A 16,687-nucleotide genomic window follows, 5' to 3' on the forward strand; every position below is an offset into this window, starting at 1 on the left:
TGACTCTTCACTAGCCTTGGGCTTGTGTCTATGGACCATATATGGCTTCCAGACCCACAGCTTTCACGATGTCCACATATACATACATCTCCCATATATCTTCAACTTAAGATTCTCTTATTTATTTTTGTGTCTGTGCATGCGTGTGGTGGGGGGTGTCCAGGTGACCTGGTAAGCCAGTGGAGGTCAGAGGCTAACCTATAGGAGTTGGTTCTCTCTCTCCCTTTATCATGTGGGTTGTAGGGATGGGAGAGAGGCCAGCAGCAGGTGCCTTTATATATGAGCCATCTTGCTCGGCCATTTTTACTCAGATTTTTTTTTTTTGGTTAAGATGTATTTATTTATTATATAAGTATACTGTAGCTGTCTTCAGACACATCAGATGTAACCAGATCCTATTACAGATGGTCGTGAACCACCATGTGGTTGCTGGGATTTGAACTCAGGACCTCTGGAAGAGCAGTCAGTGCTCTTGACCGCTGAGCCATCTCTCCAGCCCCTTTACTCAGATTTTTTTAAAAACTTTTTATTTTTGAACTTTTCCAGTGATTCAGGGTCCCAGGGTAGGGACCATCATATACTGAGGTCCCCCTTTTCTATCCATGGAGGTCAAAGAGCAGAGGAGAGGTGGGCGGAGCCGGGTCAGATGTTCCCATGTGCCTTCTGCTCTGCAGTCATCCCAGGCTGAGACCCATGATATGGAGCAGAGGGACTTGTACACACGCTGGTACCACTCACACATGGAGACATCACCCCGCTTTGCAGTCATTGCCTTCTCACAGCGGTGGAAGTCCAGGTAGTTCTGCCAGCAGTTCCTAGCCTGGTTCTGGTTTGGGAAGCGGCTCTCAAAGGGGGCGGTTTTGTAGTTCTTGACTTTAGTCTTGATATCTTCAGCCATCCTGACTCCTAAAGACTGTCCCGGAGCAGTGTTACTTCAATGTGACCCTTAGCAAAGACCTCAGGTTTTTTTTTTTTTTTTTTTCTTTTTTTTTTCGAGCTGGGGACCGAACCCAGGGCCTTGCGCTTGCTAGGCAAGCGCTCTACCGCTGAGCTAAATCCCCAACCCCAAGACCTCAGGTTTTTAATGAACTAAATTGTTACTTCTAACTAGATGCCAATCGGGTACCTCAGTAGGCTTTTGTTTGTTTTTACTTTTATTTGCATTTATTTTATTCTGGCTTTGGAACAATCTACTCCTCTTTATTGAGGATCATGTCATTGTGGCTGGGGGCTCAAGCATGAGCCAGCCTGGCCATGAGTCTGGCAGCCCCATCCTTCACATGGATCTGTTCAGTGACTGGAGCATCTGCATCCAAACTCCGAAGTTCAGCATTACCACCTGCATTTTTAGGCATGGGCAGAAAATGTTCAGCGCTTTCTGGGTCACCAACCCTGAGTCCAGCCACACTGTGTACCTGGTGCTCCTACCAACCCCACCATTGTAGCACCAGAAGGGTGGCACTCATGGCTTCTTTATATCATCACTCAGATACTGGTGGCATTTCAGATATGCAATACCCTTCATAGCCTGGGCAGTTTCCTGAGTGTTCTTAAGTGAACAGGGGGATTTTTGCTCTGCATTTGCATAATCGTGTAGGGTTTTCTGGGTTAAGAAAATGGTGAGCCATTTTCACAGGTCCTGGGATGTTTATACAAGGAAGCACAGTAGGCTTGTTGATGTAATAATTTATGTGCCATATAATTTGCCCATTTATAATGCACAGTTGGCCTGTAACCCCAGCAGAAGGAAGGGGAGCCCCAGAGCAAGCTGGTGAGTCAGGCTTGCTCTCCAGAACAGCTTCACTGGTGAGCCACACACACACACACACACACACACACACACACACACACACACACCCCACACACACACACACACACACACACACACACACCACACACACACACACACACACACACACACACACACACACACACACACACACACACACACACACACACACACACACACACACACACACACACACACACACACACACACACACACACACACACACACACACACACACACCACACACACACACACACACACACACACACACACACACACACACACACACACACCACACACACACACACACACACACCCCACACACACACACACACACACACACACACACACACACACACACACACACACACACACACACACACACACACACACACACACACACACACACACACACACACACACACACACACACACACCACACACACACACACACACACACACACACACACACACACCACACACACACACACACACACACACACACACACACACACACACACACACACACACACACACCACACACACACACACACACACACACACACACACACACACACACACACACCACACACACACACACACACACACACACACACACACACACACACACACACACACACACACACACACACACACACACACACACACACACACACACACACACACACACACACACACACACACACACACACACACACACACACACACCACACACACACACACACACACACACACACACACACACACACACACACACACACACACACACACACACACACACACACACACACACCACACACACACACCACACACACACACACACACACACACACACACACACACACACACACACACACACACACACCACACACACACACACACACACACACACACACACACACACACACACACACACACACACACACACACACACACACACACACACACACCACACACACACACCACACACACACACCACACACACACACACACACACACACGGACACCCTGTGACACTATACACAAGAGAAAGAAAGCAATGACTTCTAGAGGTTAACAAGCCAAAGGCTCTTAAAGTGTTAAATCATAGTCTTGGAGCAATTAAGGAAAAGGCTAGAATGCACAGTTAGGGCTGAGGAATGGCTTGGTGGTTATGGGCAGTTGCTACTCTTACACAGGATATGAGTTCAGTTCCCAACACCCACATTGGCCAGCTCACAATTGCCTGTGACTCCAGCTCCACAGGCTCTGATGCCCTCTCCTGGCCTTCCCGTGTGGGCGAACACATAATGAAAACATATTTAAAGTGCACAGTGAAGTCGCTTCTGCTGTAGGCACAGACTTGTCTGTGAGCCATGGTGTTGTGTTAGAGTGTCTTTATTACATTCCAGAGCTATCTCATGCTGTCCGTTTGCTGTGTCTGTCTTTCCTTAAAACTTCACAGACAGACAGCGTTCAATCCCCAATGCCAGTCTCTACCAGCCAAGGATCATTCGATTTCTCTTTCTGTTGAAATTTCTTTGCCTTCTAAGGACCTCAATGGAGATGGAAGTATTTGTAGCCTTTGATCTGTCTTCTTAGAGCATGACTCATTCCTAGTGTAGGCAACATGACTTGGTATCTCATTCTTTTTCACTGTTACGTAGTATTTCCCCATGAGTATATTCAGGTTAAATAGCCCTAGTCAGAGACTCCTACATCTAAATGTTCTGAAGTCTGAAACTTTTGAATAACAACAGAATGCTAGAAGTGGAACTGGATTGTGTGTGTGCTCATGGATTTGTGCTCCACCACCTGTGCCATGGCACGTTTGTGGAGGTCAGAGGCCTATTTTCTTGAGTCAGTTTTCTTCTACTATGTGGGGCCCAAGGATCTGACTGGTCAGGTGTGGCGTCAACAGCTTTTACCTGCTGAGCCTTCTTACTGGCCCCAAGTAGAGTGGAAAATTTTATACCTGATCTTATATGGAGTTGCAGTCAAAATACAAAATACTGTATAAGTTTATCTTCAAGCTGTGTATAAGGTGCATCAGATATATAAACATATGAATTTTATCTTGATTTGGGTTCTATTCTCAAAGATATCTCCTTATGTACAGCCAAAAATTATCCAAACTGAAATGAGAAACTTCTGATTCCAGGCACATTAGATAAAAGATATTCAACCAGAACCATATCTCCTTTTTATACTTTGGCTTTTCCCCCCTTTAATTAAAAAAAAAATTACATGACATCTTTTTGAGCGTGTGTGCTTTTGCAGGCACACACAGTGGAAACCAGAGGCCAACATGCAGTTGAGTCCTGGGGATGGAATTCAGGTCATAGGACTTGGTGATGAGTACGTTTGCCCACTCTGCCATTTTGCTGGCCTCTGTTTAGGTTTTGAACTCAGCAAAGGAAGTTGGGTTGGCTGGTGTCCTTGGGCAAGATAGCAAATTGTTATCTTTAATTTAAAAAAGTTTAATTGTTAAACTTTTTCCTCGACTAGCAGGTTATTTTCCTTGCAAGTCATAAAGTGCTAAAAAGGCTCTTTTATTTTTGCTAATTAATTTTTTGTGAAAGCAAGTTGTTCGGTGGTATTTGCTAGAACTTGCAGTTCGACTACCCCAACCCTGCACCCAAGTCTGAGGGACCTTGGGAAGGGGCAAGGGGCTGGTGTCTGGTGAGTCAAGTGTTGCCTATGTGGTCTGGTAGAAAGAAGTTTCTTGATGGGAAGCATTCAGGCCAAGATGTTTTGTTTAGTTGATTTGTTTGAGTCCTGGCTGGCTTGGAGTCCTGGCATGCCTCCTCCAACTCCCTAGTAGAGATACAACTGCCTCTGCCTCCAAATTCTGGGATTAAAGGCATATACTACCATACCTGGCATTCTGCCCCGCCCCCGTTATAAAAGTTGTTTTTAAAAGTATGTTTAGTAAACTACTATCCCGAACACCAAAAGTCAGCTAGTGCTTCAGCCTTGAATAAATCAAATTTTCTCTTCTTCAAATTTCTAGTATTGAGAAGTTCGTTTTCTAAATATTTGACTTCAAAAGATTGGGTAGAGGCAGGAGGATCAGGTGTTCATCAGGCACCATAACAAGTTCCAGGCCAGCCTGGAGTACGCGAGACTCCGAGTGGACGATCGTGGCTAACTTGGGCTCCTAGAGAGGAAATAAATGAATGTTGGGGTTGGTGAGAACCTACACTTCGCCTTATTGGATTTGGGGTGCAAAAGAGTTAAGTTTCCCACGTATTTGCCCGGGTGAGAAACCCGGGGCCGGTTACGGGCCGTAAAACGGCGCAGCTCCTTGGGCTCCTCGTCGGGCCCAGTTCCCGCGAGCACCGCACCTCTACCGGAGCCCCGGGCGTCCGGCTCCAGCAGGGCGGGCGGCGGGAGGCGGGCGCGCGGGGCGGGTGCTCCTCGGCGGCTGCGGGCGGGCCGCTCCCTGCTCCGCCTTCCGCTCCGCCTCCCGCTCCGCCCGCCGCCCGCCCTCGTCTCGCTCGCCCCGCTCTCGCCCCCCATGCGGATGTGACATTTCACGCCGCCGCCATTTTGAGAGCGAGCTGAGCCGAGCCGAGCCGCTGGGCGCCGCGTCCGCTGCCGGAGCCCCGACGACGACGCCGAGGAGGCGGAGGCCTCAGCGCCCGGAGCGCGGCCGGCCCGTCACCCGCCCGCGCAGCCTCAGCCACCGCAGCCGCAGCCAGCACCCGTGTCCGCAGGCTCGCCGCGGCCCGCCGGGCCTCAGCCTTCCGCGCCCGGCCCGAGGCGGGGCTGACTCCGCGGCCCCGCCCGGCCGCCCTCCGCCCCGGCCGGCCCGCGGCCCTGCAGCCCTGGCCCCGGCGGCGGGAGGCGGGCCTTGCGCCGCCGCCGCCGCCGCCGCCGCCCCGCCGCCGCCGCCGGAGCCGCCGCCGCAGCCGCCGGCGCCGCCGCCGCCGGCGCCGCCGCCGCAGCCGCCGCCGCCGCCGCCGCCGCTAGCAGCCGCCCGCCCGCCGGGCCCGCAGCCCGGGCCTCCGGCCGCAGGCGAGGCCCAGGCCGCGGCCGACATGAACCACCAACAGCAGCAGCAGCAGCAGCAGCAGAAAGCGGGCGAGCAGCAGCTGAGCGAGCCCGAGGACATGGAGATGGAAGGTGAGGCCCGCAGAGGGGCCGGCGCTTTCATTGTGGTCCGGGCGGCCGCGGGAGCCACGCGACGGGCTCGCCATCTTTAACCAGGCCGGGCTCCCGCTCGGCCCGGGTCGAGCCGGCGCTTCTGCCGGGCCGGGGCTGCACAGTCATGCGGCCCGGCGGGGGGTGGCCCTGGACCCCGAGTTCGCGCATTGTGCAGCGCACGGGCTGCTGGGCACAAAGCGCCGGAGTCGTAAATTAGGACCGAGGTGTGTTGGCTCCGGGCACCCAGGTTGGGAGGCGGGCCCCGGGGACCGTCCTCTTTCCGGGATATGTGGCTTTGGACAGGCTGGTTGGGCCTGCTCCCCGGCTGCTGAGCTCGGGGTTGGGGGTGGCGGCGGGTGCGCCAGGTTCATCTGCACCTGCTTCTGAGCGCGCCCCCGGAGATCCTCCCCCCAATAACTTGTAAGTGCGCTGCCCGGCGTCGCGCTTAATTGCGGAGACACCTGCAAGGCGCGCAACAGCCCTCAGCCTTTGGACCGACTGGGAGGGAGCACTCAGGTCCGCCTAGTTTATAAGTTACCTGGGTTTGTGGAGGAGTTTGGGTACCTAGCTGTAGGTGGTGCCGTCCACATCCGGCTAAAGTGTGTGCTTGAAACTGGAAGTTCCGCAACACACGGCTGCCTACAGCAGAATCAGACTAGCTTCTAGAGGTAGCTACGTTTTCTACCCGAGCTGCAGGAATACTTAATTTTATACTGTTTGTAGATAAGAGGAGCTTGTCTTTCAGGGTTTGGTGTGAAAGTGCAGTCGAGGGAAGGGACTCTGGCTTCGGGATCCCACGCTGTAGTCATTGGCTAGTACTTTTTTTTTTTTTTTTTTTTTTTTTTTTTTGGACTTGGTACTTAAAGCAAATGAAAACAGTATGCTCCCTTACCTGCCTTAAAGGGGTCAGGTAGGCAGGAATCCCAGTGAGAGGCAAGAATGGACCATAAAGTGTCTTGTCTCACTTTACCTTCGGCAAGGGATAGTAGCTTTCATAAATGAATGGAGTCCTTAAGAAGTTGGTAAACTCTGTTTGTTCTGTGCAGTGTGATAGGAGTACTGACTCATGACCCCCCCCCCTGTGAATAACTTGATGCTGATCAGTGGATATCAAACAATTGCTTGACCATGCAGCGGATGAAAAAGGCCCTATCCAGTGGGTCTTATCAATGGCAGCAATGGGGAGGGGGAAGCAGAGTTCATGCCAAGGACCAGGCTGTTTCTCTTGGCCTCAGCAAGTCAGTAATTTCATAGTGTCTGGCATGTGCGATTAAACCAAATGGCTGATGGAACTCATTGCGGGGAGGTCAGGGTATTCCTTTTATGCTATGCTCCCTGCCCATCTCAAGTGGACAGTTGTATTTGCATTTGCTTCCTTTTCTAATGGCCTCAGGTGGAATACAGACTGGGAACATGAGCATCCCTGTTTCCCTTCCAAGTCATCCCCTGCTCCTCAAGGGCTTTGTGACCTGGTGAGAGTAAAATTGGACATTGCTGGACTGTGTATTTCTGATACAGACTGGATCTGGAAAAATGTCCATGTCCAAATAAATGTAAGCTGGTGGTGGAGGACTTTCACAAGTTTTTACTCCATAATGTCCTGCCTGGGCTTCATGTGTGCTTCCCGGAATTTTCTCATGAGGCTTTCGTTCCTTATCAGAGTTCCTGTGTGAGTTAATATAGTTTTAGTGTTTAGTGCAGGTTATGGCTTTAATTCTCTAGAAAATGCAGTCTTTCAGGGCTGTGGGCATCTGAGCTAATAGTGCTTTGGGTGGCCACAGGTAGGGGTGTGTGGAGTTAGGCAGTTTTATTTCAGTCTTGCACTCCTCAAATAGGGTACTGTGCTGTTGTCGATTGGGGTCAGGGAGAATAGATTACTTCTTCCAAAATCCAGAATAGCTGAATTGAGAGTTACCAGTTTTGGTAAGTAGGCCTCACAAGCCAGGCTTTGGATGGGATCTGTATGCGAGCTAATGGTTTGCACCATCCTTTGCCTGGATTTGGTAAAGCCAGCAGCTGGAGGGGGTCAGAGTTCTGAATAGCTTGGGAAGGAAGGCTTTGTGAGGTGTGTCCTGTCTGCCTGCCCTCTGGGGCAGGGTGGTTTCGGTAGAGAGGGAGGCTGGGGGACTGGTTCTGTTGGTTGTAGTTTCCTCTCGATAGGTCAGGGCTGGTCTGCTGTCCTGCCTCACTCTGTTGGAGTTATATTTGTTTCTGATTAACTGCACAGCGCTTGTACATCCACTAGAGAATTGGTTATTTTTAAGATATTGTTATGAGTGGTAAGGAAAGTTAGGAAGGAAGAAGTATTGGGAGAGAGAAAATGAGGGCTGGTTTACTGGTGTGGTAACCAGAGGCCTGTAGTTTGCAAGGCCTGAAAGGCAACTTGTCTTCTTGTTTGGGAGGTGAGGCAGGTCTCTACCTAGTAGATCTGACTGGGGGGTGAATTTAACAGTTTGTTTATTGTCTAGTTTCACTGGCCCATTATCTGAAGAGGTGGCTTACACATAAGACTGGTGACATCTGGTCTGTATGTTCTGTTGAGGGCACACAAGCTTTTCTGAGGCTTTGCTTGTGCCCCACAGTAATAGCCCTCACAGGAAAATGTGCTGTTCCTGGGGCGGCCCTTGAGCACTGTTTCTTTCAGAGTGTGGTGTCTGAGAGCCAAGTAAGTGCACAGACTCTTGCTGTCAGGAGCAAATCTTGTGACCACTGCAGCTTCAGTAGAGTTGCCCCCCAATCTGAGGGCTTTGGTAGTGGTGGGCTCATTTTATGTTTGTGTTGGTAAATGGGAAATTCAAGACATCTTTTTCTTTGCATGTTTATGAAAGGAAGGTGAGTTTTTGCACATGCCCACCACCATAGCCTGGTCATGTAATTTTGCACATAAGACAGACTCCGTGTAGATGGTACCCAGTGGACTGATCCTGTGAGGTTAGTCACATTCCTGTGCATTGGTGTTTTGCCTGCATGTGTGTTTCCATGCCAGATCCTTTGGAACTAGAGTTAGAGACAGCTGTGAGCCACCATGTGGATGGTGGGAATTGAACCCAGCTCCTCCAGAAGAGCAGCCAGTGTTCTTATTCCTCTGAGCCATTTCTCCAGCCCCAGTGGAAGAATTCTTGATGGAGATCAGAGTGAGCATCACCTCAGAGAATCAGTAGAGGAGAAATTAGTCCAGGCCCAGAAGCGTGTCTCGCAGTTGCCAGCCAGTCAGGTTTGCTGTGCAGACTGCCTGCCTGCCGGTTACTTTCTACCTCACAGTCCAGGGATAAGAACACAGATAGGGGAGAAAGTGCACCCTACCTTTACTTTTTATGTTTTTCCTGCAGAATTAGTTTTTCGGGCAGACAGGTCAGCAGGTTAGTTCACAGTTGGGTACTCCTGCAGCAGAATTGGCTAGGGTTTTATTGAAAATCTGCATTTCGTTACCGTGTGACAGCTGCCTGTTGCTTAAGCTGTTGGTGCCTCAGTTTCTATGTCCTAGGAAAAAGAGGTCATGCAAATCTGCCACGGTTGTGCTGAAACCAGTGTCACCAGGCATGTCAAGGACAGGCACAAGATAGAGCCACAGATGTGCAGTATTGAAGCTATGTGGGCAGACTTGGAGTTGAGGTGAGGAAACACCACAGGCAATGTATGCAGAAATGCCTGTTTGTAATTATATCTTGGCAGAGTGGGGGTAGGGAGTAACAGTATCAGTTTAGGCGTTGTTACTCCTGAACCCCTGAATGAACCAGTCTTATTCTTTATGTAGTGTTGGGAACCAACTCCAGGTTTTCCTGCAAGCCGGACAGTCTGACTGAGTTACACCCCCAGATTTTCCTATGCCGAGTTTCATGCAGCTGAGACAAGTCTTGAGTAAGCTTTTGCTCTTCCGGCCTTTACCTCCCAAGTGCTGGGACTCTAGGTTAATGACTAGTTAACTGTTGGTATTGATGTCCTGTAGTAGGGTATGTAATAGAAAACTAAGTGAATGGCAGGACTGGGGACCCTTGTTTTGGAGGTCTGCAAGTCCAGTCACTAGATGCTGGTTTACTCATTGCCACTGCCTTGAGGCAGGCTCTAATTGTAGCACAGTCTGGGCTTTTGAAACTCCTGCAAGTTTTGTGGCTGCCTCCTTCGTGCTGGGATAAGCAGGGTGCCTCAGCACACAGCTGCTTCATGTTTGTAGTGTTAACTCCTAGTGATTGAGTGGTGGCAGCAGGGAAGGCAGAGCACCAGGCCTCTAGACTCAGGAGGAAGCCTTAAGTTCTTTGCTGGGTTCCCACATTCCATTACCAGGTTTTCCAGACACTATCTTAAATGGGACCCTTGGGACTTTGGCAATAGCTCTCATCATGGTCTGTTACGGCCAAACTGGCTACCTCTGGGACCGTTAAATCTGCCCCGTGAAAAGGAAGGAAAGTGGTTCATAACACCAATCATAGCTGGGCAGGTGGCACTTGTGGTCCTGTCTAGCATTTGGGAGGCAGAGGCAGGAGAATCACAAGTTCCTGGGTAGTTATGGGCTTTGTTTTGAAATTTCTACTTGTCTCCCATAAAACCAAACAAGACCACGAGCCATTTGGATGTCATTGCTCCTAAAGAGCTTTGCAGTCATCTCAGTCATAGCCCTTGGAAAGGGACCACTGGGATCTTGTGCTCTGCCTGCCATTTTCCAACCATGTGTATGCCCCTGGATTGTTTGCTTGGAAAATAAGCATCTCAAGTTCCTTTGGATTTCCAGAGATAAGCAAGAACTACAGTTTTTAAGGTACTTAGGTCTGTGCAGAAAGCTGGTGGCTGGCAGGACACTTGATATGAAAGAGGGTGCAAAAGCCATAAGCAGTTATGTTGTGGTAGCTTCTGACTGTTTCATTGCCTTTTATTGGAAGTTATATAGGGGAACAAGCCTTTCCTGCCCTCTCAGAGCCTACCAGGGCTTTTCTAGACCATCTGTAAGGTGTGCTGAAGGCTCCATGTCTCCTAAGTTTGCTTCTATTACTGTCCCTAGTGGTTTGCAGAGGAACAATAAATACTTCTGCTTATTCTCCAAGTAGGAGAACTCTGGAGAACAGGTGTATGTAACAGCATTTCTTCACAGTGGCAAGTGTTCCATTTCACCTACTTATACTTGCTCTGAACTGATTCAGACTTTAGAAACTTGGAAGAAGGTTGGTTTTCAAGCATCATGCACAGGCTAGACTTAGCATGGCCAGCAGAAGTGTGTGGCAGACGTTGAGAATTGAAGCTTCTTATTGGAAAGTCATGTACAGAGTTTCTTAGGACAGTATACTGCCCTGGGCTGGAACAAGGTGGTGGGTGCTCAGGCTAGACTAGCAGTGACCCAAACAGAAAGGGAAGAGGGATGCCCAGGAGAAGCCCTGTCCTGGGAACCAGAGTGCTTGCACTAGAAGGAAGGGTCTGTTGTAAGAGCTGGGACTATGCACCCAGCAGATCCACCCTTCCTTGTTTTTTTTTTAATTGAATTTTTTTTTTTTTTTTTTTGGTTCTTTTTTTCGGAGCTGGGGACCGAACCCAGGGCCTTGCGCTTCCTAGGCAAGCGCTCTACCACTGAGCTAAATCCCCAACCCCTTAATTGAATTCTTAATTCTTGCTCAACCCCTGAGGTGAGGGGTGGAGATCACTGCTGTGACACAGTTATTGGTAAATAGATACCCAGATGTCCTGTCAAACAGCTCATGCTATCTGACTGACAGTTGCTTCAAATCTATTGATGTTTGAAATCGGGGAGCCATCCTGTGTGGTGTTCTAGTTTCAAGCTGATGGGTGGACCTTAATTTTTGGGTGACTGATGATGAAATATTATGGAGGAGAGTTCTGTGTGGTTCTTAGGCTTGCTGCTGTCTAGTAAACACCTGGATCCTTGGTTCTGATCCCATACCAGTGGCTAATGCTCCTTGACATTCTGTGCTGGAAAAGCCGAACCTTCTATTAGGCATCAGCCCCAGAATATGCTACCTGGGAGGGTCTGTTCTTGATAAACTGGCATGCTGCTTCCAGAGTACTGAATGGCTGTGGAGTAATTACACCCCAGATGTAGCCACAGGTATTCGGGTAGTAAACTGACTCTTCTGCCACCTGCTCATGGCACCTTCAGAAAAGGTTAAGGAGGCCTCACGAAAGAGAACACTTGGTCCTTCTCTGTGCCATGTGTAGGCTGAGCAAACCTGCCATCTCACAACCCTTTAGAAACTGGCTGTGGGCCACTGCTTAAAATAAAAATATGTAGCACTTGGCATGTGTATGCCAGCTTAGACAAGCACCTCTCTTCAGAGTATAGGGTAGATCTGTGAAGTCCTTACCTCTTCTGGTTACGTGGACTCACATGAGAATGTTTCATTAAGCCAACGAAATGAGTGAGGAATATTCCTAAACCCTTTTGTGGTTGTTTGTTGCTGTTGTTTTCCTTTTGGCTATTTATTTGTGTGACTCTTGTATGAAGACCAGGCTGGCCTTGAACTCATAGAGATCTGCTTCTGCCTTGTTAATGGGATTAAAGGTGTGTGCCACTTCACCTGACTGTTTTGTATTTTCCAAAATTATTAGTGTGTGAGTGTGCATATTGTGGCACCCATGTGGAGGTCAGAGGGCAAATTTATGGAATTGGTTCTCTTCCCTTGTGCCAAGCTCTGAGAAGCAAAGGGAGAGGGAAATGAGCTTAGACCCTGTCCTTGGGGATGCACTCATGCAGCTCATGAAGTGGGTACAGTCTCTTAGCAGTCCCTACTGTAAGCCTCTTCTTGCTGCTAATGATGAAAACAAACTTGGCTTTACACTTTAAATTTTGAAACAAGGCCTTGTCATGTAGACTGGGTAGGATTTTGAACCCGTAGCACTAACCTGGGACAAGCACATGCCACAGCATCCAGTTTCCAGCTTATATTGTGACAAAAGGACTGTGGTTTAAGGGTTAAAAAGACCGATAAGAATCTAATCACACACATAGCTATGCAAGGCCTCTTTTTGGCGATGGAAATTTGAGATTTTTCAAATGTTGTTAACCCTATTGTGTTGAGATAAAGGGGAATGCAGACACAGAACACAGTGTCAGCATAGCTTTATTGCAGCTCCAGCTTAATCCATCTGCTGGGATTGAGTTCTTGCTTAGATGTGTCCAGTGATGTCCAAGTTACAGTGAATGTTGGGAAGTACCCAACATTATATTCCGGAAAATTGATTGAGAAAAGGTCTCACTGTATAACCTTGCCTGTCCTGGAACTTGCTTTGTGGACCAGACTGGCCTAGAACTTAGAGATCTGTTCCCCTCTTCCTCCCAAGTGCTGGGATTAAAGGAGTGCACCACCGTATCTGGCTGTAAACTTTTTCTAAAGATTGGTCTTCTGTGTCGCTCATCCTCCTGCTTCAGCCCCCAAGAGTATCTGTATTATACATCCTTTTGTTGGAAAGTTTCTGTTTTTTTTTTTTTTTTTTTTTTTTTTTTGGCGCTGGGGACCGAACCCAGGGCCTTTCGCTTTCTAGGCAAGCGCTCTACCCCTGAGCTAAATCTCCAACCCCAAGTTTCTGTTTTTTAAAATTTAATTTATATATGTGAGGTACACTGTCTTCCGACACATCAGAAGAGGGCATCAGATCCCATTACAGATGGTTGTGAGCCACCATGTGGTTGCTGGGAATTGAACTCAGGATCTCTGGAAGATCGGTCAGTGCGCTTGACCACTGAGCCATCTCTCCAGCCTCTTGTTGGAAAATTTTGTTATATTCGTTTTACTCTAACTTCACCCTTTAAACTGGCCTATCTTTGAGAGACTTTGAAAGGAAGCTAGGTTGCTGATTCAAGGTGTTACAGACAGACCTTCTGAGTCACAGATAGCCCTGCATGTCTGCTGTCCTTGCTCCTGTCCTGAGCTGCAGGGCTACCCAGGGAGGGTCTAATATTTCAGTTGTGCTTTTGGTATTGATGTTACTCTGTGCGTGTGTGTGTGTGTGTGTGTGTGTGTGTGTGTGTGTGTGTGTGTGGCCTTATAAAGCCGTGGATATGTCCTTCAGGGTATTCATGCCCTGTCTATACAAGGACAGCTTGTGTGCTACTAGGCATCCTTTTCCCCTGGCCACTCCTTGCTGCTGCAGGCGATGCCTCGAACTTTTTTTTTTTTTTTTTTTTTTTTTTCTCGGAGCTGGGGACCGAATGCCTCGCACTTCTATGTACCTGTTTTTATGCATACTATGATCCCTCTCGCCTCCATAGCAGTTGGTGCACACCACAGTTTAGCAGACTTCGTTTTGTGAAGGGAATACTTGCAGAAAAGCAGTGCAGTGCGGGCATAGTCAGCAGCTCTCCCCAGTTCTCATTGCAGTATTCAGACCAGAGTTCGGAAGACACATTAGAATAAAGATCTCCAGGGAACAGATTTCTACATGATAATGCTAAACTGAAAGCCCCAGTTTTATTTAAGGAGTACAAATTACATGTGTCTTTCCTAGGGGCTTCATTTTCATGTAACTAATTTAATCAGGGCTCTTTTAGACCAAAGAGATGTTGTTCTGTAGAATGGGATCTATTTCTAGCTTTCAGGGTCCACTGCCTTTAAACCTGTGTGGGCAGTGGCCCCTGAAGTGGGCTTCCTATTTTTATCAGACAGGTGCCTGGAGCTACGTAACCAGTGCAAAACCCAATTCAGACCACTTTAGCTTCGGGAGGTCAGTTGAGACAGTCTTCTTGCCAGTGAGCTTTTGAAAGGAATTCATAGCCTGACTGGCACATACTTCAGTGAGGTTCACCAGGGGTGGGGGGATGGGGAGGAGCTAGTCAGTTTTCATCTAGACTTTTGCAGAACTAGTGTCTTAGAAGGGATCTCTTGCCTTTGATGGCCAAGACAGAGGTCCAAGCACTGAGTACTAACTTCATTTTTGACTATGGACTCTTGTCAGCACCATAGTGGCTTCCTTTCCATCCACTGGAGAACCTGCTGGAAGAGAGCTCTTAGAAGGTGATTGAGTTCACCTTGCTCTTCAGAGTCCTTCGTGATCCTTCCTGCCTTGCCTGTCTTTTGTATTCCTGTTCCTTCTGTGCCTTACACTTTTCCACCTGCTGTGGATATTCTCACCAAGGACTAAAAAGTACAGGACCAGGTTGTGTGTTGCATCATTCTAAGTGGCCAAAAATCAAAATAGGATACTATAAACTTCTAACGCAGAAAAGCCAGCTAACCTTGTCCTTAGAATAAGTATTCGCCTGCATTTCCACCCAATGGCTGATTGATCTGTGTGGTATAAGAGTGCTGTTTTTGTGAGAAAAGTGCTCACTGCCATTTTGCGTGTGCAAACATGAGAGCTTGGAGGACAGAGGAACTATCATCTTTCAAAATCTGAAAATAAAAAAATAAAATAAAAAATAATAGATCTGAAGAAATGCCCTGGGAAGCTTTATTTGTAAAACTCCTACAGATGAGCAGAAGGGTCACACTGTATTCTTTTCATCCCTTCTGGCAGGGAGAAGAAACATTGTTGCATAGTGTAGAGCATTTATGAAACACTGTTAAATGTCAGAGAGGACAACGGGCACACCCCCACACCCCCCAATATACTCTCCCTGGAGACAGAGTCTTATTACACATCCCTGGCCATCCTGGAACTCACTATGTAGACCAGGCTGGCCTCGAACTCCCAGAACTTGGTCTGCTTCTGCCTCCAGAGTGCTGGGGCTAAAGGTGTGCACCACTATGCCCACTGTAAAAATCAAAGAGATTAATTATTGCCAGGTTATGGTTCTAAAAGAATGGATAGGGTGGAGAAGTTGCTCAGCAGTTAAGAGTGCTTGCTGCCCCTCCAGAGAACCTGAGTTTGTCTCCTGGTTTCCACTTTGTCCAGGTCACAACCAGTTTTGTGTGTCTTTAGCTCCAGGTGTCTGATGCCCTCTGATGGGGACGGGGAGTACACATACACAACTAATCTTTAAAGGACCCTTCTGTTGAAATGTATCTTTTCTGCTTTCTTTGGTAATGGCGTATAGATCTACTGGTGTGATAAAATCCTAGAGAATCAGACAATAAGTCAATGCTGAGAGTTATGTTTAGGGTGAGTGGATTACTTCTGGACCACATGGAGGAGGACCTAGTTTTTGCTATTTGTAGTAGAGGAAGCCAAGAGAGGAGTACACAGTCAGTCTCTGCATTGTTTGCAGTTTGAGATGGAACTCTCATAGTCTAGGCTGGCCTTGGGTCCCTCATTTTCCTTTGTCTTCCCCGCCTAGTGCTGGCCACTGCCCACTACCAAACTGTGAATCCAAAATATGAAACCCGGCCTCCATGTACACTTGGCAAGCATTCTACCAACTGAGCCCTAATAGACACACAGATACAGAAAAGCTAAGATCAGGTGGACTGGGTGCTCTGGGGGGAGTGGCAGCATCCCAAAAGCTCAGTGTACTATATACAGTTTAATATATTCAGAGAGGCACTATACACAGGAAGGCACACATGCATTTATGTATGTACGTACATGTGCACATGCATACATGTGCATACATATGTGCATACATATATACAGCTGAATCAAGGAGGCAGGTTATACAGCTGAATGCCAAGGAAGCTGTCTTAGCTCATCTTGCTGGGGAACAGACCTTGGGCTGTAAACCCGATGGATATTTGGGGCATTTCTGCATACACTATCAACATCTCTGTGGACCAGAGGAAAGCTGGGGAGCTTTGCAGTCCCCTCTTACCTCACTAGTGGTGAGGTGTGGGCGCTTCCAACATTTTCCATGAGCCTGAGGCTATGTGGCCAGTG

At 48.4% G+C, this 16,687-nt stretch overlaps 2 protein-coding genes across 2 annotated transcripts in view; one reads left to right on the forward strand and one right to left on the reverse strand.

The window, feature by feature from the left end:
• Window positions 1-550: 550 nt before the first annotated feature.
• LOC116909269 (cytochrome c oxidase subunit 6B1-like) lies at window positions 551-898 on the reverse strand. Its single transcript, XM_032912797.1, has one exon. It carries the CDS (start codon window positions 896-898, stop codon window positions 551-553), a length of 348 nt encoding a protein of 115 aa, XP_032768688.1.
• A 4,883-nt stretch (window positions 899-5,781) lies between these two features.
• Usp7 (ubiquitin specific peptidase 7) overlaps window positions 5,782-16,687 on the forward strand; it is a 44,003-nt gene continuing 33,097 nt past the window's right edge. Inside the window, exon 1 of the mRNA XM_032914424.1 lies at window positions 5,782-5,917. Within this exon, the coding sequence (XP_032770315.1) occupies window positions 5,833-5,917 (85 nt within the window). The 5' untranslated portion in view covers window positions 5,782-5,832. The remainder of the gene's footprint in view (window positions 5,918-16,687) is intronic.

This window comes from Rattus rattus, chromosome 9 (assembly GCF_011064425.1).
Source record: "Rattus rattus isolate New Zealand chromosome 9, Rrattus_CSIRO_v1, whole genome shotgun sequence".
NCBI classification, from domain to species: domain Eukaryota; kingdom Metazoa; phylum Chordata; class Mammalia; order Rodentia; family Muridae; genus Rattus; species Rattus rattus.

Excerpts from the sequence above, each read along its gene's own strand:
- LOC116909269 (XM_032912797.1), bottom strand. The coding sequence starts at position 898 with ATGGCTGAAGATATCAAGACTAAAGTCAAGAACTACAAAACCGCCCCC.